We start from the raw sequence: 21,587 nt of genomic DNA, 5'->3' as shown, positions 1-21,587 counted from the left end.
ACTTTAAAAATATTTAAGGAATTCATTTCAGTGATATCTCTTTAAATAGTTATTACAGCAACCAAGTCTTTTAATTAATTATTATTATTTGCAATCAACACAGCTTAACTTGTGTTAATAACTAAATTATTGCATTATTATCATTGAATTACCAACTGCAACTTATGTTCTGACATTATCACTATCTCAGTGAGTACATATTTCCTGTCTTATGCCAATACATTTTTCTTAATTTTTGACTAGTACCCTTTTCTTTAAAATATGGGCCACTTTTTTTAACATCCTATGTGGACAAGTTGCCAATGGCCTTGCCGCAGTGGTAAGACTGGTTCCCCTCAGATCAACGAAGTTAAGCGCTGTCGGGTTAGCCCAACCCTTAGATGGGTGACCATCTGGTCTGCTGAGTGTTGTTGGCAAGCGGGGTGCACTCAGCCCTTGTGTGGTAAACTGAGGAGCTACTTTATTGAGAAGTAGCAGCTCTGTTCTTGTAAACTAACATACGGCTGGGAGAGCGGTGTGCTGACGATATGCCACTCCATATCTGCATCCAGTGATGCCTGTGGGCTGATGACACAGCGGCCATTCGGTACTGTTGGGCCTTCATGGCCTGTTCAGGCGGAGTTAAATTTATGTAGACAAGTTGGTGAATTTGCTTAATAAAAATATTTCCATGAGAATTCCACATTTTCCATGTTGAAATACAAAATTTCCCTGAACCAATTGCAATGGCAACTTTACTAGTTTTCACGGGCCCAAATGAAACTTTTTTAGTTGTCATGTTACTTATCATTGATTATTCTCAGTTCAGTTAGGATTTAGTTTTATCAACATCCTGCAAGTTAGAAGTTGTTGCCACCCCTGGAAATTCCTTTATTATTATCATCGTCCATAACCGTGCCGTGTCATGGCGCAATAACCGCTAGTGTCTGAAAAATGCATGTAGGAAAACACTTTGAACTGTTGTCACTGGAATGTAATGTCAATGGAATTTCATAGCAATGACACATGTTTCATACTGAACACTTCTCACACTATGGTCATTGCTGACTTGAAGCATAACATGGCAAGAAAGTTGGCAAAGTACTTCTTTGCACTGACATTAGTAAAACAGAGCTGGGCATGCACATCCAATGACAATCTTCAAAACATGCACATTGAGAGGTGGATTTGTTTTTATATCTTTTATAAAATTAACAACTAAACTTTGCTTTTGTGCAAATGATGAACACGCAGCTATGTGATAAATTCTTACGGACACATTACACTCTGTCGCATTCACAATCATGTAATGGGAAATGTAACTGGAACCAGAGAACTCAAGAACAACAATGAAGATTCTTGAGGAATTTACTGTGTATGATATGGTAAAGATTTCAGCAGAAAAAGTAAAGAAGTTTAGCTAAAAGAAAACACATATTTCAACAAAAAATGTAGGTAAAAGAGGATAATTGTTATTAAATAAGACTGGCAATCATGAATGGATTTTCGTGAGTTTTATTTCAATATAAATTCTAATATAAAATTGTTTTAAGATTCAATGATATGCCAAAGTAAATAAAGTTTAATTTAAAACAATGCATGATATTAAACTAACATAGGACTGTGAACATTTACATTCAATTTATGTTTGTTTTTGGTTGGAATTATAAAAATAAACAAGCAAATAAAATGGTATTCTACAATGTACAACATTAATATTGGTTACTAAAATATTTCTTTGTTATGTTACAGAGATCTAACTCCATATAATCACTGACACACTGGAAAACTTTGGCTCACATTCTGTCGAACTTTTAGGCATAGGAAAATTTTCTTACAAAGAGCTCTCATGTTTGGAAGGCTTACAACATAATGGTATCCATGAAAAGCTAATTTTAAGCAAATTCTCCTAAAGCTAGACACATAACACATGCCACACAATGAAACAATCAAAGTTTTAACAATATTTAACAAACTAAAATAACTTAAGTACAGTATATGGCTAAATGACACATCTTCAGACTAAAATATCTTAAGTAAGGCTATGCTACGGGTGGGATAATGTAAAACATCTGCATATGTTTGACGTTGCAGCTGCACACTGGTAAAAACCGTGTAATTAAATTTCTGTTCCTATTACAAAAGATAACTGGTGAAAACAAGAGATGTCAGTTCTTAAAATTGCTAAATGTGTCAGATCTTGTATGACAGTATGTTTAAGTATCTCACAGAGAAAGTTTCATTGTTACTGCAGCGGCAAGGAAGATGGCATTTTGATGATAGTGGGATATGCAATTAGTACAGTGATCATAGTAGTAAGGATGAGTCCCACTTCAAGATAATATATTTTACTAGTAAATCGCCTGGTAACTTTTCTGGTACTGAGGTACAGCGTCTGAGGCATAAAGTGGTAGCTACAAATGTTACCAATTCTGTGCTTTTTCAAACTATCTGCACTTCTTCAGAGTACGTTGCTAAAAAATTATTAAGCCATACACAGTATATCATCCAAATAACAGAAACTTACTTTAGGCAGAATATATATTCAATTCTTGGAATATGTTGATTCATGATTTGATTACAGACACAAAATTTTGTGTTCAGCAGAATATTATGATGTAGTTGAAAGACTCTTCACATTGTTATATGATATATCAGTTATCCAATGATTGATATGTTTAAATATTCATCTACAATTACTGGAGCATTTACTTAAGGGAAAATAAGACTCCATAGTAATGGTCACAGTTGCTCTGCATATTAATATAATTCCTGCAGAGACATGTGAAGATGATGTAGTAACTCTGAGAAACAAATATGACCAAATGTGGATAGATAACTTTTAATGCCTCCTTCACAGAAAGAAGTCTCGAAATGGCATTCACAATTCCCTGCCTTACGTGTAAACAATAGTGATTGTCATCAGCAGAAGGATGTTGTGGCACTTACCTCTGCAGTATCTGCCATCTAACACTTGTTAACATAATTTACATTTACACTTACAGGCAGTTCTTAAAGTCACCATTCAGGTATAATTCTTGACTAAGTTTGGCACAGACTTTCAGGACGGACATACACACAAACACACATGCACACATACAGGCATAGACACAAAGATGGTCAAAAAATTGTTGCTAGCACTGCATTACAATGTATGTTCCTTGCAACAGTTATCCAAGCTCCAAGATTTAGAGATCTGCATGCAAGATCATTGTATTCAGTTTCTTCTTGCAATGTGGTAAAGAACATATTTGCAGCAGCCTCGTAGTATCACTTTTTATCAAACAGGGGATTGCAGCGACAAACACAGCAGGAAGGGAAGAGAAACCAATCCATAAATATTCCTTTGCAGTCATTATCTGGATCATATGCAAGTAACCTGTGCCATTTATACTTCTGTTCACATCCACAGTCTCCAGAGCACCTCTTTGTCTGTGTTTTCCTGGTAAAATAAAAAAAAAAGACAATAAATTAGTTTTCTGAGTAAAAGAACACAGTAGCACATAAAATACTAATCTTACTCTTAATAATCAAAAAGTTATCCATATGCAAAATGGCTCTGGACTAAATAATAAAACATACAGAAAAGATTTAAATGTTTGTTTATTAGTATTCCTATGAACATGCTTTTATTTTTATTACATGTTAGATTTATCTTGAAACTGATTCATACAAGTTGATTTTATTTATTTATGTTAGACACAGTAAAAGAGAAAATACATTTCTTTTTACAACAATGTTCAGAACTGAATACTTTGATTTACCGATCTTTAAATTAATGACTGCTTTGTCTAGCTGGTTTCTTTGTGTGTTTTGTTGATCCTTTTGCTGGCACTTATAATATTTCTCCACTGGTGGGTGGTACAGTTTTTAAGAAAGACAAAAGGACATATACGGAGAAGCAACAGGACCAAAATCATCATCCAGTGACACTGATAAATGTTTTAAAGTGCTTTCTCTGTTACATCATATGAATGTTTGTTTGTTCTTGTCAACAAGGGTGTGGCTGGTTTTCTTCCCATCTTTGTGTAATTGAACTAGTGCTCCATATGCAGTAATACTAATGACATTTTGAACTCAAATATTAATTTTTTAAATTATTTCTAATAATAATTTATTTGATACTGAATAATTATGACCATCACGCCGCTACTACTACTACTACTACTACTACTACCACTACTACTACTACTACTACTACTACTACTACCACTACTGCTAATTACTATTATTATTATTATTACTAAACAATGGAAAATCCAAGATGGAATGTAACAATATTATGAAAAGGAAGTTGCTATTCACAATGTAGCGGAGATGCTGAGTCACAGATATGCATGACAAAAGGACTCTCACAATTAAAGCTTTCGTCAACAATATACGATACACACACACACACACACACACACACACACACACACACACACACACACACACACACACACACACACACACAAATGCAACTCACATACACGACTGCAGTCTCAGGCAACTGAAACCACACTGCGAGCAGCAGCGCCAGTGCATGATGGGAGTGGTGACTGGGTGGGGGTAAGGTGGAGGCTGGGGTGGGGAGAGGGAGGGAGAGTTGTGGGGTGGTGGACAGTGAAGTGCTGCAGGTTAGATGGCGGGCGGGGGGGGGGGGAAGTATAAAAAGACTGGGTGTGATGGAGGGTTATTATTATTGCTATCATTATTACATCCATGATTATATATACAGCTATAGTCTGCAAACCTCTGTGAAATGCATAGCAGAATTTACTTCCCATTGTATCACATCTTAGGATTTCTTTCCATTCTATTCACATGTGGAGCATAGGAAGAGTGACTACTTATACTGAATTGAATTGAATTTTATTTAATCCTGTAGGTTTACAAGGTCTACAGCAAGTGTATGTGCAATAAAGAACAGATCAGGAACATTCCTTGGTGTGTGTTGTAAATAGTCTAATCTTTCATTTTTCATCCCTACAGGAATGATATACTGTGCGTTGTAGTAAATACCTAGATTCCTCACTACATACAATGTCTTGAAACTTTGTGAACGTGCACTTTCACAGGATAGTTGGTGTTCAAGTACCTTCCAGTTCAGGTTCTGTGATGATGCCCCATGGATCAAACAAACTTGTGGCCATTTTTGCTACCCTTACTTGTGTATGTTTAATACCCCGTGTTAATCCTTTTTGGTATGGGTCCCACACAGTTGAACAGTATTCTAGGATGGATAGCATGAGGTTTTAAATTAAGTCTGCTAACATCACAGATTGAATATAGGTTTTTGCACATACAGGATGTCCCAGCTATCTTGTCCACCCAAAATATCTCCGGAACAATAACAGCTATTGGAAAACGACTTTCACCGGTATGAATGTAGGGCTGAGGCCCATGAATGTACATATTTGTAAACATTCTAAAACGAAAGCATATGTGTTTTTTAACACAAACTTACGTTTTTTTAAATGGACCTCCTATATTTTTTCTTCAGCAATCCATAGCAGGACAAAGCACGTACACAATGGCATTGATTGGATCGCAATATTCCCATTACATCCCAAGATATTGAGACGCGAAGTTGATGCTTGAAACACCCGACATGTGCTGCTAGCGCACGCCCTGAGGCTCAGGCGTGAACCCCACACTGCCCATAATCGCGATGCGATTGACATGTGTAATCACACCTCCATATTTATCAAGAGGTCCGAAACAACGGTAAAACTTTTAGTCCACTTGCTCGTTTCACTAAAACCATCAACATGAATTTTACTATTACGAGTGAATGATTAACTGTCACTTGCGCTAGATCTACAGTAAAGTAAAGTTTTAACGTTGAACAGCATTACCTCTTTAGTAACGGATTAATGATAAGCGAAGTTAACTTTGTGACTAACATTTGTACACAGATATGTTACAGAACCGCATCACCCCTAGCCTATGGGATAAATACCTGCTGGAATGTACGACGTTAATGCAAGATGGCAGCAGACCGTATTATTCGTTTCGGACCTCTTGATAACTATGGAAGTGTGATTACGCATGTCAATCACATGGCGATTACGGGCAGCATGGGGTTCACGCGTGAGCCTCAGGACATGCGCTAGCAGCGCATGTCGGGTGTTTCAAGCATCAACTTCGCGTCTTAATATCTCGGGATGTAATGGGAATATTGCGATCCAATCAACGGCATTGTGTATGTGCTTTGTCATGCTATGGATTGCTGAAGAAAAAATATAGTAGGTCCAATTAGAAAAACATAAGTTTGTGTTAAAAAAACACATATGCTTTCGTTTTAGAATGTTTCCAAATATGTACATTCACGGGCCCCAGCCCTACATTGATACCGGTGAAAGTCGTTTTCCAATAGCTGTTATTGTTCCAGAGATATTTTGGGTGGACAAGATAGCTGGGACACCCTGTATATTAACTCTCATTTGCAGTGGGAATGGTGACAATAATCAAAACATTCTGCACTCTGGGTTTGAACTCATCCACAGTTTAAATTTTCAATAAAAATTATCAGCAGTAGCAATCCAAGATTCCTGGTGTAAGCAGTCATCCTGATTTTGTCAACAGCGTTTTCAAAGAAGGTGGGGAAGGAGACAGAGTTTCAGGATAACCTCTTGGCCTTGGGGTGACAAATTGACCCTAAAAAGTGAAAGAATCACCAGTAACCAGTAGCAACAGGATGCAGAAGACAATGGAATCATTGCATTAAACACATACGGGTATTCACAGGGCATGTGGCCTGTAATTGAAAGTCTCATGATGATTTCTTCATTGGCAAAAGATTTCTGATTAATCCCACACTCAGATCTCAGGGAGATAACCTTTAGAAAAAGATTGGACACCAGTTTTAGGAAGGCACACTGTGAGTTGGAGAAGGGGAAGTCTGGATGGGATAGGGAAGCTAGAAAATCTAAAAAGGAAAATAGATATAATGGGGGATCAGTGAAGTGAAATGGAAAGAAGATGAGGATTTATGATGAGCAAAATTAGGGTAACATCAACAGCAGCAGAAATTAGTATAATTGGAGTAGGATTCTTTTTGAATACAGAAACAGAGCAGAGAGTTGCTGGGAACAGTACAGTGATAGGGTTGTTCTTATCAGAACTCACAGCAAACCAATGCCAACAACAATAGTTCATGTATATGTGTCAACATCACACATATAAAATGAAGAGGCACAGAAAGTATATGAGGATACTCAATGGGCAATTCAGCACGTAAAAGGAGACAAAAATCTAATAATTACGGGGTATCAGAATGCATTGTTAGGAGAAAGAATAGAAGAAAGAGTTATGGGAGAATATAGTCTTGGCAGTAGGAATGAGAGAGGAGAAAGACTAACTGACTTCTACAATAAATTTCAGCTAATAATAGTGGTTACACTCTTCAAAAATCACATGAGGAGGAGATATACTTGGAAAATGCTTGGAGATATGGAAAGATTCCAACTGGATTACATCAGAGTCAGCCAGAGGTTCCAAAATCAGGAATTGGGTTGTAAGGCAAATCCAGGAACAGATATAGGCTTGGATCACAAGTTAGTAATGATGAAGAGTAGGCTGAAGTTTAAGAGACTCATCTGGAAGCATCACTGTGCAAAGAAGTAAGATGCTTAAATACAGAGGCTTGATGAGATGTCTTTGAATTTCTCTGAGGTTGTAGACACTGTGATAATGAATACCATGTTAGCAGTTCGGGTAAAAAGGAATGGACAGCTCTGGAAAGGCCAATCACAGAAGTCGGACGACAAACGTAGGTACTAGGAAGGTAACTGTGAAGGAGCCTTGGGTAACAGAAAAAAATACTTCAGTTGATTGGTGAAAGAAGGAAGTTCAAAAATATTCATCCATGAAAATTAGAAACTACTGAGATATGTCATTTACAAATAAAAAAAAGAGAAAGTGTAGAAAAGTCAAGATGACGTGGTTGAAGCAGAAAAATGTGAAGAAATCAGAAGACAAATGGTTATTGGAAGGACTGATTCAGCATTAGTAGGCAAATAAACTAGACTCAGAATGTTGCTAACCTTCAGACAAACCCTTCCAATGTAGCCTTGCTGGTGTATGCATGTGTGTTTTATAACTCTGAAGAAGGATTCATCTGAATGCTAACAATACTCTCTGTTCTCTATCAATTGCCTGGCACTCAACCAGTTGGTGAGTTGTTACCTTCACTCCTTCCATTATCTTCCCTCTACTTTATTTTATTAAAACGTTCAGAGCAGCAAACTATAAAGAATATGTTGATTGAAAGGCTTGGTCTTTCTGAAATGTGATTAATGTTTCAGCTTTTTCATGTGTAAAATATTGACTCTATAATACTCATTATATATGTAGTACACTATGTGGTGATGTGGCTTTTTTCAGAAGCAGTAACCAATTTCAAGAATAAGTGAAGAACTATTTGTAACATTAACATATCAAACTTGCTAAAAGCACTGATGAACTGAAATAAAATGTGAACTATGTAAAGTAACAGAATGGGCTGGTACATAACAAAGGATGCCATACAGACCAGTACCAACCCATACTAATTCCCGATGTATACACAACCTTACATAATTTAATGAGCACACATTGTAACTGTATTAGTTCAAATTAATGAAATAGAGCTACCTGGATCTATATAATAATCAACTATAGTAAAATCATGATGGAATGGAAAATATATGTAACAAGTGTAAGCAAATGTTAAAACTTGTATTTACAAAATTTGTGCACAGAGATCTGATTGTGATTGTGATTCTGGTATATGTAAAGACCCAGAATTTATGTTAGTATCAAAACCAAATCAGTATTCAAAAAGTGAAAAACATTTTAAAATCTAATGTTATTGTGTAAAGGTATTTCATGTATTCTGACAATGACAGCTGTATGACTTTGGCATGTTAATTATTCTGAAAACATTGTAACAAACTGAAAATTCAAATTATGTAACTTGTTTTGCAAAACCATTCAACTTTTAATTGTAAACTTGAAAATTACTGTTTTAAACAATAAATGTATATTTCAATAAAGTTATCTAAGGACCAATGGTAGCAGCCCTGCCATGGCTAGTATCGTCTCAGATTCTGTAGAGCCAATGTTATGTCATATTTGTAGTGTGAATAAACAAGTAATTATTCACATTTTAGCTTTTGTCACCTCATTTAGTAGAGTTAATCAACTGAGATAAGTCAATGTAAGCGTAGGCTTCCGCGGCCGTTGTCTTCTTCAATAAAATTCTTCGGGGTATCAGACCGCATCGTCATAATTTAAAATGCGCCAACGTTTCGGCCAGCGTTGCAGCTAGCCTTCATCAGGGCCTTACGTAAGGCCCTGATGAAGGCTAGCTACAACGCTGGCCGAAACGTTGGCGCATTTTAAATTATGACGATGCGGTCTGATACCCTGAAGAATTTTATTGATGAGATAAGTCAATCCAGGCATTAGGGAGAGGATAAGACTTTCTTACAGGTGGAGATATTTGCATCTCAATTTTAGAACTTCTAGAAACTCATGTTAAGTAATTATTCTTGATAGCCACAAAAGGTAGATACTTGTTAGTCATATCATTACTTTGGAACACTATTTCTTTCCATGAGTCAGGGAAAGTCTTTCTGAAAAAATTAAAGAGAAAATTTTGTCATGGAGCAGTTCAATCTTGGATGACTGTAGGGGAAACAGGAACGTTATTTAAAATGATGTTATAAGAAACCCATCAAGACACTTTGTGACCATACAAGATGGATGTGAATGTATTTGCCAAATACTGAAAAAAGGCAGAAAATAAGTCAAATTATTAATAACAACATTAGGAAAAAACAATAAAAAATTAACCTTTCTACTTGCTTTGATCATATTGTCAACACAACTTTCACTTTCTGTAGTATCTGTTTCAAATATTACAGAAAGCTAACTTGCAAAATGATGATGAAAACAATGCTGACGATATGTTCAAAGATTTTGAGTTTTCAAAATTATTTCTTCTTCTGAAGTTTAAAATTGAGAGTACACATGAAAAGGAACAGAGCTGCGAAAAGTACAGCAGAAAAGAATATGTCACTCATAGTTTAGCATCAAGAGAGATATGCAACAAGCAAGTAAGGGAATAAAAATTATGGGCTGCAATGTGAGATATTATCATCTACTGTTGTTCATTATTTTACTTCATTCCCATGTGGTGCTGCATACATTTCTTACATTCAGTTTTGAGTGACCTATTCCCTTTTGCTATACCATTAGCTCTATACTTATGTACATTCATCTGCATGAAAATATAACAATATATCACAATAAACAGAAGTTTTTCCTGACATTTTGATATTTCTTATTTGTTTCAGTTGCACTTTTTCTTTTAGTTTCATATTCCTATGAATATTATTAGAGTTCATCAGCCACACAGCTAGACATTCTGCACGCAGTTCACATATCTGTATGAAAATCCTATCTGACAAAAATTTTAGTATACTTATGACAAAACCCTCAGAAAATATCCACAACATCATTTGAAAGTTGTTGGCTGGGTTTACTTCCATGCTCCATGACTACCTGATGGCAGAATCAACAACAACAAATACTTTTATGTAGCAAATGATGTAATGGATGCTAAATACGGAAATACATTACAAGACACTTGATTGTCATGGGCATCAATAAGTAAGGAAAAAAACCTTTCATCGAATACTCACGAGCATACTTCCTGATGAATGGCCTGTTCAAAATGTTGTGTGTTGACTATGGCTCTAACTTTGCCAGCGCTGTTTGATGCCCAGTACGGTGTGACGATTTCAACCTTAGACTCACAAGCATCAACCCTAGAACAGAGTTCAACAACTTTAAAAAATAATAACATCTTCTTTCAGGAAATAACATTATAATGGATTAATGCAGGCATTAATTGGTAAATAATTTACTGAACTCTATACAAATATTATAATTAATGTAGGTAGATGATAAAAGTGTAATACAATATTTTGTGAAACAGTTAGCAAGTAAGACTAATTGAGATAGCCATTATGTGATGCAAAATGTTTAGTGTGACTGTTTCTTCAGTAGCAGCCCTATGCCACAAAGTAGATAAGGATGGTAGACACTGTGTGACTAAATGTCACCAAATACATCGCAGAAAATGCCCTGCATGATATTAGGTAATGAATGCCAGGGTATGTAATTGAAGTTGCAGTTCAGCAGCAGCATATGTATGTTTACTGGCTGAAAAAGTGACTACAGTGTATAAAGTGAGTTTCTATGATGTTTGAATGCAGGAGACCATGAGTTCGGTCATTCTGTCAGAGAGATTTCGCAGGAGCTACACAAGTGAAGATGAATGATTAGTTAAGTCATTGTGAGGTGGAAATGTCAGGGAAAAAGAAAACCCAGTCATTGGTGTGGTACACCTAGTCTAGTATCCACCTGGAGATCAAAGATTTTATAGTTAGTTTCATGTTTCATGGAACATTTTGCACGATAAATTGTAATGATGTGGAACAAGTCATTTTACATTCACATCACAAACTAAATTTTTTAAAATTATTTTTGTTTATTTTTAAAAATTTTCTGAAACATACAGCTGTGATTTACATGGGATCTTTGGTTTAGTGCGTGGTAGTTAGCATCAATCGTTTCTTTATTCCTTTTTAAACTACCTGGTGACTTTGAGCTCTGAATTACCAAAACACTGCCATTGTTGAGAATTCCCTAAATGTATTTAGTAGACCGTCAAGGAATGTCAAGGTAAATTTGGCCAAGTACTGAATCTTAAGGGACACAATAACTGGTGTTACCCAGTCTGTTCTTTCAAGAGTATTTTTTCCATTGGTTTTCTGACTGATTTTTTGCAGCTGCAATGATTTCCTCTCTTCTGTCCACCCTTCCACCTCAAAGTAGAGAGTGTATGCATATCGTTATGCAAATATGTATGGATGTATTGGCCAGTACAAAGTGTATTTAAACAGGTGAAATGCATGACATATAATTACTGTGGACGATGATTTATGCAGCTTGGAAGCTGTCTGAGGGCTAATAAATGAACACATAAAAGTCTGGTCAGTGAATATGGAAAGAACAAGATATTTTGTTAGGCAGCAAATTTGATTTTAAAACTTTGCACAGAATACTTTTAATGGCATTTTCAATGGAATATGACTGTTAACGGGTGGCCATCATCTTAATGGTAGATGCTGGAATAAAATGAGTCCTGTGCATTTTAATTTGAAGGATTTGGCAGTTGTCTAAATTAAAATTGGGTTGAGTTACATTCTTGTAGACTCTGTTGATATTTAAGGTTCTTTATTCCCAGATTAGCTGACAAATCTGGCATTTCCTGGGTACTGATTTTGCCAATTTTCTATCAGAAATAAATGCAAAAAAAAAAAAAAAATGAATTGCGTTTTTAGCATAGTATCAAAAAATTTATTACGATATATTGCCAAAAACACTTTTGAAATTATGAAACAGTTTCTGCATGCTGGATGCAGATACTTCATGTGTCTACAACATGATTTTGTAAATTTCTTGATGGCAATGGCTTTTCATAGGTCTGTAGATGGCTATTGTTTTCGCCTACATCAGTTTGTGCTTTCCAATTGAAACATAACAAAAACGCTGGCAAGAGTCAGGGATTTCCTTAAGTTGACTTCATGCACGATGTGGCATTTTTTCCCTGCGTCTCGGTGTTTATGATGTCATATCTCTTGAACTGTGTGTTGCACAATGACATATTTGTATAGCTACATTCAGTGGCATATGTGGCTACTGTATTCAAAACATGTTATCAATAGGATTAGTAAGAAAGAAGTAATAAATTTCAACATCATTGATTACACGGCAGTTTTTCACGTATTCATACTTATGATGTCATATCTCCTGAACTGTGATTAGTAAGTGGTTCATATCTGCAGCTCCCCATTTCAGAAGCTTTCATTCTCTTCATATCTGAATTGCTTATCATCCACATTTCAATTCTGTAGAAGGCTACACTCCAGACAGATGCCTTCAGAAAAAGTCTTCCTGCATCTAAACAAATTTCTCTTCAGAATGCTTTTTTCTTGCCATTACCATTCTGCATTTTATATCCTCTTTACTTTGGCCATCATAAGTTATTTTACTGCCCAAATGACAAAACTCATCTACAACTTTTGTAGTCCTGTCTTCCTCAGTTGCGTGTAAAATTACGGTTTATTGATAATTTTTACTTATGGACCGTTCAGTACATAGTGCTGTGGAATGTCGAAAACACCGCAAATTGAACAACACCAAAAATGCAACAGGAGCGTAATATGTAAGAAATTGTCCACGCAACCTGCCACTGATGATGCCTTGCAGAAAATAAAGGCGAAACGCGTATGGTACTAAAATTGTGTTTTATTCAGTTGTTGTCAGACGGTCCATAAGTAAAAATTATCAATATACCGTAATAAAACTCATCTACTTCTCTTTGTGCCTCATTACTAGATTAGTTCCCAAATTATCACCTGATTTAACTGAACTGCATTCCATTGTTTTGCCTTTGTTGATGTTCATCTTACATCCTCCTTTCAAGACAATGTCCTTTCCATTCAACTGGTCTTCTAAGTCCTTTGCTATCCCTGACAGAATTACAATGTCATCAGCAAACGTCAAAGTTTTTATTTTTTCACTCTGAACTTTAATTCCATCTCCACATTTTCCATTACTGCTTGCTCAGTGTACAGACTGAATAACACCAGGGTAGTCTACAACCCTGTCTCACTCACTTTTCAGCCACTTCTCTCCTTCCACGTCCATCAAATCTTATAACTGCAGTATAGTTTCTGTACAAACTGTAAATAACCTTTCACTCCCTGGATTTTACCCCTGCTACTTTCAGAGTGTATTCCAGTCAACATTGTCGAATGCTCTCTGCAAGTAAACAAATGCTATAAACATAGTTTTGCCTCTCCTTGGTCTGTCTTCTAGGATAGGTTGCAGTGTCAGCATTGCCTCGCATGTTCTCACATTTCTCCAAAATCCAAACTGACCTTCTCTGAGGCTGGCTTCTACCAGCCTTTACATTCTTCTGTAAATAATGGGTGTCAGTATTTTGCAACCATGACTTATTAAATTCACACACAGAATGTGGTGGTGCATTGGTTAGTGCAGTGGAATTGTATTTGGGAGGATGATAGTTCAAACACATGTCTAAAAATCCAAATTTAGATTTTCCATTATTTCCCTAAATTACTCCAGGCAGGTACCAGCATGGTTCCTTTCAAAGGGCATTGTCTATTTCCTCCCCATTCTCACCACAATTTGAACTACTGCTCTGTCTGTAATGACTTCATTGTTGATGGGACGCTAAACCAATCTTCCTTCCTTCCTTCCATATTCCCACCTGTCAGCACCTGTTTCCTTTGGAACTGGAATTATTACTTTCTCTCTGAAGTCTGTAGGTATTTCCCCAGTCTCATATATCTTGCACACCAGATGGAATAGCTTTGCTATGGCTGGCTCTTCCAAGGATATCAACAGTTCTGAGGGAATGTTGTCAGCTCCAAGAGCCTGGTTTCAGTTTAGTTAGGTCTTTTAGTGCTCTGTCAAATTCTTCTCACAGTATCACATATCCCATCGCCTCTTCATTTACTTTCTATAATATTGCCTTGAAGTCCATTTCCCTTGTATAGAAACTCTGTATATTCATACCATCTTTCAGATTTCCCTTCTTTGTTTAGTACGCATTTTCTGTCTGCACTCCTGATATTCATACACATGGCTCTCGTTTCTCCAAACGGCTCTTTAATTTTTCTGTAGGTGGTATCTATTTTTCCTCTACTTATAACTGTTTCTTTAGACTTACATTTGTCCTCTAGTAATTCTCGCTCACCCAGTTTGCACTTCCTGTCAATCTGATTTTATAGATTTCTGTATTTCCTTTCACTTACTTCATTTGCTGCATTTTTATATTTTCTCCTTTTCCCAAATAAATTCAGTATCTCCTGTGATATCCAATAATTTCTACTATGTCTCGTCGGTTTATGTAATTGATGCTCTGCTGCCTTTACTATTTCATTTCTCAAAGCTACCCATTCATCTTATATTGCACTCATTTCCCCTGTTTCCGTCACTCATTGCTTCATGCTCCCTCTGAATCTTTCGTCAATCTCTGGTTCTTTCAACCAATCCAGGTACCATCCCTTAATTTCATACCTTTTTGCAATTTCTTATTGTTAATGTGCATTTCATAACCTATTAATTGTGGTCAGAGACCACATGTGCCCCTGGAAATGTCTTACACTTCAAAATCTGTTTTCGAAATTATATAATCAATCTGAAAACTTCCTGTGTCCAGATTTCTTTCACTTATACAACCTTCTTTCGTGATTAATTTATGCTCCATGCAAAATTCTATCAGACAGCTGCCTCTTTCATTCCATTCCCCCAGCATACCTTCTACAATGTTTCCTCCTCTTCTTTTCCCTACTATCGAATTCCAGTCCCTCATCATAATTACGTTTTCCTCCCCCTTCACTATCTGAATAATTTCTTCTGTCTTGTAATCCATTCTTTCAGTTTCTTGGTCAACCACGGAATAGTTGGTACTACTGTGGCTGGTTCAAAATGGTTCAAATGGCTCTAAGCACTATGGAACATAGCATTTGAGGTCATCAGGCCCCCAGATTGAGAACTACTTAAACCTAACTAAACTAAGGACATCACACTCATCCATGCCCGAGGCAGGACTCGAACCTGCAATGGTAGCAGCAGCATGGTTCTGGACTGAAGCCCCTAGAACCGCTTGGCCACAGCGGCCGGCACTGTGGCCGGTGTTGGCTTTGTGACTGTCTTGGCTACGATATAAAGTGTTCACTATACTGCTCATAGCAACTTACCTGCATTTCTGTTTTCTTAAACATATAGACATTTATTTGCCAGCGAAAATATATTCTTACATACACATCAAACGTTAGTTATAATGCAATACATGAAGTTTGTTTACCTAATTCATTATTATTTTATTTCTGGGTATCAAATAACGTCAATGAAACTACATATTTCTCCTTCAATAGAGATGACGTTTTCACTGTCAAAGAAAGGTTATTCAATGAAAACTGCTTCACCAATTTGTGTTCTTATATATTCTCAGTGTGGGCTTTTTCTTTGTCCAGCTGTTATAAAAACTAAAGCACTTATCGCTTTCAAATGTCTCACTCACCTTGTGGAACAACATTAAATAGGAAAAACATCCAAGTCGTCATGAAACATTTGCAATATAAGTTAGCAAAGACTCAGTAACAAGAGGTAAAAGCACAAAATGCAGTACTATAACATGAGTGACGCCTGTGAAAATTAACTTCAGATTTAGCAGACCTCAACACCTCTTTAACCAACATCAAAAATTTCTTCCTGAGATACCCTGATCTGTTGCCCCATTGCGTTCTGTTGATGGTTCATGTGAATTTGCCGTCTGAAAAACATTGTGAAATGTTTTACAGTGGATTAAAAACAGTCCAGACCGCAATAAAATATTTATTTACAACGGTTAACAGTATCGGTCAGAATGTGACCATCTGAAGACCATTTGCACCGTGATGGTAGACGGTGGTGGGTTAGTTGAGATTCCTGGAGGCATAACACCTGCTCCGTTCACCACTACCGCCTACCATCATGATATAAATGATTTGGATGTGGTCTCATTCTCACCGAAACCAGTAACCATTGTAACTAAACATTTTATTGCGGTCAAGACTATTTTTAATCCAGTGTAAAGTATTTTGAGCCAGATCGCTGTTTCTCCACGAGAAATATTCTCAAAAATTATTGTGAAATGTTTTGACGTGACGTGACGTACTATCCCATCCTGTCAAGTGTGAATCGACCTTCAATGTCTGCTCGCATTTACTGTGCTATCATGGTCCTAAAATATCGACTTCTAGTACTATTGATTAATGAGAACGATACACTGCCAGAACTATCGACTTTCAAAACCACTGAGAATAAAGCCGGTTTCACACAGGCAACAAAAGTATCGCCACTGCTAATGGCGAACTGCAGTCGAATTGTAGTTGCATGTGTGAACTCCTAGCTTTCGGTGGCGCCCTTTTAAGAAGCGCAACTTTTGTCACGCCACAAGAAGTTGAACTTGGTTCTACTTTGTTGCGCCATTTTGCCTTCTCCACAATCGAATAACGTCATTCGATTGCTACCTCGCGGCTGGATTCAAACCTTTCTGGTGCGTATTCGTTCGTAGATAGTGCTTTTGTTTGTGCGTTTGCTATTAATATGTCGAAAAAGTGATCAACAGCGACAATTATGAGACTTTTGGGGGTGTATCAAGAACGAGAATGCCTTTGGAACCACAAAAGCGAATCATACAAAGACAGAAATTTGAGAGATGCTGCATTAATTGAAATAGTAAACAGTATGCGTGAATATGTACCTGGAATTGATGTAGCTACAACAAAATTAAAAATTCGAAGTATTCGAAATGCTTACATGAACGAACATAAAAAAGTACTGAAATCACTTAAAGAGTGGTGCGTCTACAGACGGTATTTATAAACCCAGCCTTGCTTGGTTTGAAGCTGCAGACCGGTTCTTAAAACATGTAGTCGAGACAAGAGAGACGAGAAACACTTTGGTAAGTAATATTTTACATTTATTATGTTTCCAAAACATCTTATTTAGTAATATGTACGCCGTTTAATCAGCTGAGACAGGTGACGCCATTTTGCAAACTGCGCAATTACGAAGGATTTGTGGCGTCCTGTGTGAACGGCAGCTCACAGCGCCACTCCAGAATGACTTGACTTGTGGCGATACTTTGGTTGCGTGTGTGAACCCGGCTTAACAAACCCCCGTAAATATGGCATAAATGTTATACTTTGCAACTGATTTTGTTGCGGTGTCGCTTTCTTTTCCCTCTACATAACGTAAAACTAAGTAAAACGGCTATTGTTATCTGCTATCACAGAAGTTGAGTCACGGTAAGAGGACGGTCACCTATGCGCAAGCGCGTCACGAGTAGCTAAGATCTTGCGGCGAACATCAGCCGTGTCACTGTTAGCGTGGTGAGGGGGCCAGTCTTGGTAGTTGCGGCTATAGCGGCGGCTGGAGCAGACATGCAATAAACTGCTGGCGCCACTTATCCTCGCGAGCTTATAGCGAGAGTACCTGCCGGTCTCGGACTGGTTGTTGTTGCCGCGGAAGGACTGCCTGGACTGGCGCAGCTTGGCGAAGTAGGACTCGGAACCCGAGTTCTCAGGGGCGGTGGGGTCTGGTCCGGGGGCGGCGTGCAGGTCCGGTACACCGGGGGGCGTGTGCCTGGGCTGGCCGCTCTGCGTGCCGCCCCCCGCCGCCCCCGCCCCTGCACCCGCCTCACGCTTCACGCTGCGCCGCCCCTTCCGCCCTGGTTGTTGTTGCTGCTGCTGTTCGTATGGCGGGCCATATTCCGTAGTCATCTGGAACTCGCCGTACATCCGCCGCATCAGCGCCTTGTTGTCGTCGATGAACTTCTCGATGCGATCTCTGCAAGTAAGGGAGAGCCCACAGTGAGTTACTGGACACACCCACATCGACACACCCACATATATATATATATAAGCCATTGAAACAGAGCGGATTCCAGTGTTTTAAAAAGATTCCTCCGATTTCACAAGAATCTCTAAACCAATGAAGGGGCAAATTTTAATTTATGCACAGGACTACACTGTTTTCATTTTCAGAAGAACCACCCTATTTTACGAGGATATATATTTTACATGCTTGCTTATACAGCCTTAGGATATTTTCATGAGCATGTTTTCATCTAATTTTCACAAATTTTAATGTGCCCACCGCCGGGCGGACGGCAAATCTCCAGGCGATATTCTGACTCGTCCCATACTTCCGAGAGCACGTTAAGAGCTCATGCATTTATTGTTGTTATGTGGCGTCGAATTTCGCCAAAACAGTTGGAAGAGGAGGCATACAGACGGAGTCACTCACAAACACCAACAACAAAAAAGAAAAATCACATATCGAGATATCAGGCGGCCGTGGTGGCCAATGGTACAGTGCGAGATCCGTACGACAGTTAAAGCGCCCGTGCACGATCAAACAATTTGTCAAACTTTTTTTTTAACTATATATGACGGTAGTATCTGTTCCCGAAAGAACAGTTACCGTCAATGACCATGCAGCTTTGCTAGAAATCAAATGATAATTAAATGGACACCCTAGCTGCAAGCAGGCGTTGATACACTCCATTGGGGACATGTTGAAAATGTGTGCCCCGACCGGGACTCGAACCCGGGATCTCCTGCTTACATGGCAGACGCTCTATACATCTGAGCCACCGCGGGCACAGAGGATAGTGCGTCTGCAGGGACTTATCCCTTGCACGCTCCCCATGAGATCCACATTCCCAACATGTCCACAACACTACATTCGTAGTGCGCCTAATAGATGTTTGCCCATCATACTCATTACTCGTGGCAGATTAATCTACCAAGTCCCGTACGAGTTCGGGCATAGCGTGTGCGTTCGCACAAGAAGGTCAAAGGCCGGAAATATTTTTTTTAAACTATATATGACGGTAGTATCTGTTCCCGAAAGAACAGTTACCGTCAATGACCATGCAGCTTTGCTAGAAATCAAATGATAATTAAATGGACACCCTAGCTGCAAGCAGGCGTTGATACACTTCATTGGGGACATGTTGAAAATGTGTGCCCCGACCAGGACTCGAACCCGGGATCTCCTGCTTACATGGCAGACGCTCTATCCATCTGAGCCATCGTGGGCAGAGAGGGTAGTGCGTCTGCAGGGACTTATCCCTTGCACGCTCCCCGTGAGATCCACATTCCGTTTGCCCATCATACTCATTACTCGTGGCAGATTAATCTACCAAGTTCCGTACGAGTTCGGGCATAGCGTGTGCGTTCGCACAAGAAGGTCAAAGGCCGGAAACCTATATTTTTTTAACTATATATAGTTAAAAAAAATATAGGTTTCCGGCCTTTGACCTTCTTATGCGAACGCACACGCTATGCCCGAACTCGTACGGGACTTGGTAGATTAATCTGCCACGAGTAATGAGAATGATGGGCAAACATCTATTAGGCGCACTACGAATGTAGTGTTGTGGACATGTTGGGAATGTGGATCTCACGGGGAGCGTGCAAGGGATAAGTCCCTGCAGACGCACTATCCTCTGTGCCCGCGGTGGCTCAGATGGATAGAGCGTCTGCCATGTAAGCAGGAGATCCCGGGTTCGAGTCCTGGTCGGGGCACACATTTTCAACATGTCCCCAATGAAGTGTATCAACGCCTGCTTGCAGCTAGGGTGTCCATTTAATTATCATTTAGTCAAACTTTACTAGTTTTTCAGATTTTTCGGCAGTGTGCTGCTCTGACGCGTTCGTCAAACATAGATCCTGCCTGGTGTGTCCGAGACAAATTTTTATTAACGGCAGATTTGACTAGGTGGTGGACGTTGTTTGTGTTGATGTAACGCTTGGCATGTTTAGAGGAAAAGGATTTTGTTAAAATTTATCTCTCTGTAACTTGCGTTTCCACAACTACGTAAACTACGATCAAGGATAAAAAAGTGGACTGGCGGCTACGGAGTGGTAGAGGTGTGGTGTCTTGCCCAACCATATATTGCGCAAGAAGACTTCAAGAAGAACTGCAGTATTCTACGCACAATATACAAGTGGGAGTGCAACAGAGAAAAAAAGCTCTCCGTTTCTTCCACGGACGGACGATGTATAAGCGTACATTTTCGTATACGGGTTTCTTCTTTTTCAGTGTGATTGCTAATTTTAAAAGTTGGAATGTCCGCCGAAGAAAGTTGATGTAATCATAAGGTTCTGAGTGTAATCTTTCATTTCGCAGGTTTGCACGGGTATATTTGCCTCTCGATTTCAACTAATCCGCGTCTTGTTTTCTTATTTTTTCTTATACATAGTGCTAAAGTCAGTGCAAGAAATAGTTTTTCTACACTGGTAGCCATTCCAACTAGTGTCAAATTGCGACAAAAAAAAAATGTTCTAACGTGTGTGAAATTTTATGTGACTTAACTGCTAAGGTCATCAGTCCCTAAGCTTACACACTACTTAACCTAAATTATCCTAAGGACAAACACACACACCCATGCCCGAGGGAGGACCCGAACCTCCGCCGGGATCAGCCGCACAGTACATGACTGCAGCGCCTGAGGCCGCTCGGCTAGTCCCGCGCGGCAACTGCGACACAATGACAGTTGCTTCAAAAGTGAGGTTAAATTTAGCAGTCTCAGTTGGTACGCCTGCGTCCTTGTTTGACAAAATTGTGGATAGACATCGTCATATCTGGCAAAGTTTGATTGTTACCAGGGGCCTTTACAGTCTGTCCATGGCCGAGACAGTTTTGGTAGACGTTCATACATGATGATGTCACTGCGGCGATGCTTTGGTTGAGAAATGAAATCTTCAACACGTTCTCGCGATTGTGGAAAAAGCTAGGTCTTCAGCATATTCGGGTATGTGATTCCTGCAATCTTTTCCTCAATAAAGAACGGGCCACAAATCTTTTCTCGGAAAAAAATGGTTCAAATGGCTCTGAGCACTATGGGACTTAACATCTCTGGTCATCAGTCCCCTAGAACTTAGAACTACTTAAACCTAACTAACCTAAGGGCATCACACACA

The 21,587-nt window shown here is 38.6% G+C and overlaps 1 protein-coding gene across 1 annotated transcript in view; it reads right to left on the bottom strand.

The window, feature by feature from the left end:
* Positions 1-1,505: 1,505 nt before the first annotated feature.
* Positions 1,506-21,587, bottom strand: part of LOC126237316 (protein spaetzle 3) — a 207,318-nt gene continuing 187,236 nt past the window's right edge. Inside the window, exons 3-5 of the mRNA XM_049947281.1 lie at positions 18,091-18,444; positions 10,653-10,778; positions 1,506-3,421 (exon numbers count right to left, since the gene is read on the bottom strand). Coding sequence (XP_049803238.1) covers positions 3,250-3,421; positions 10,653-10,778; positions 18,091-18,444 — 652 coding nt within the window. The 3' untranslated portion in view covers positions 1,506-3,249. The remainder of the gene's footprint in view (positions 3,422-10,652; positions 10,779-18,090; positions 18,445-21,587) is intronic.

Source organism: Schistocerca nitens, chromosome 2 (assembly GCF_023898315.1).
Source record: "Schistocerca nitens isolate TAMUIC-IGC-003100 chromosome 2, iqSchNite1.1, whole genome shotgun sequence".
In the NCBI taxonomy this organism is placed as follows: Eukaryota; Metazoa; Arthropoda; class Insecta; order Orthoptera; family Acrididae; genus Schistocerca; species Schistocerca nitens.
Note: the sequence above shows the minus strand (reverse complement) of the source record. Positions and strands in the feature narration are given on the sequence as shown.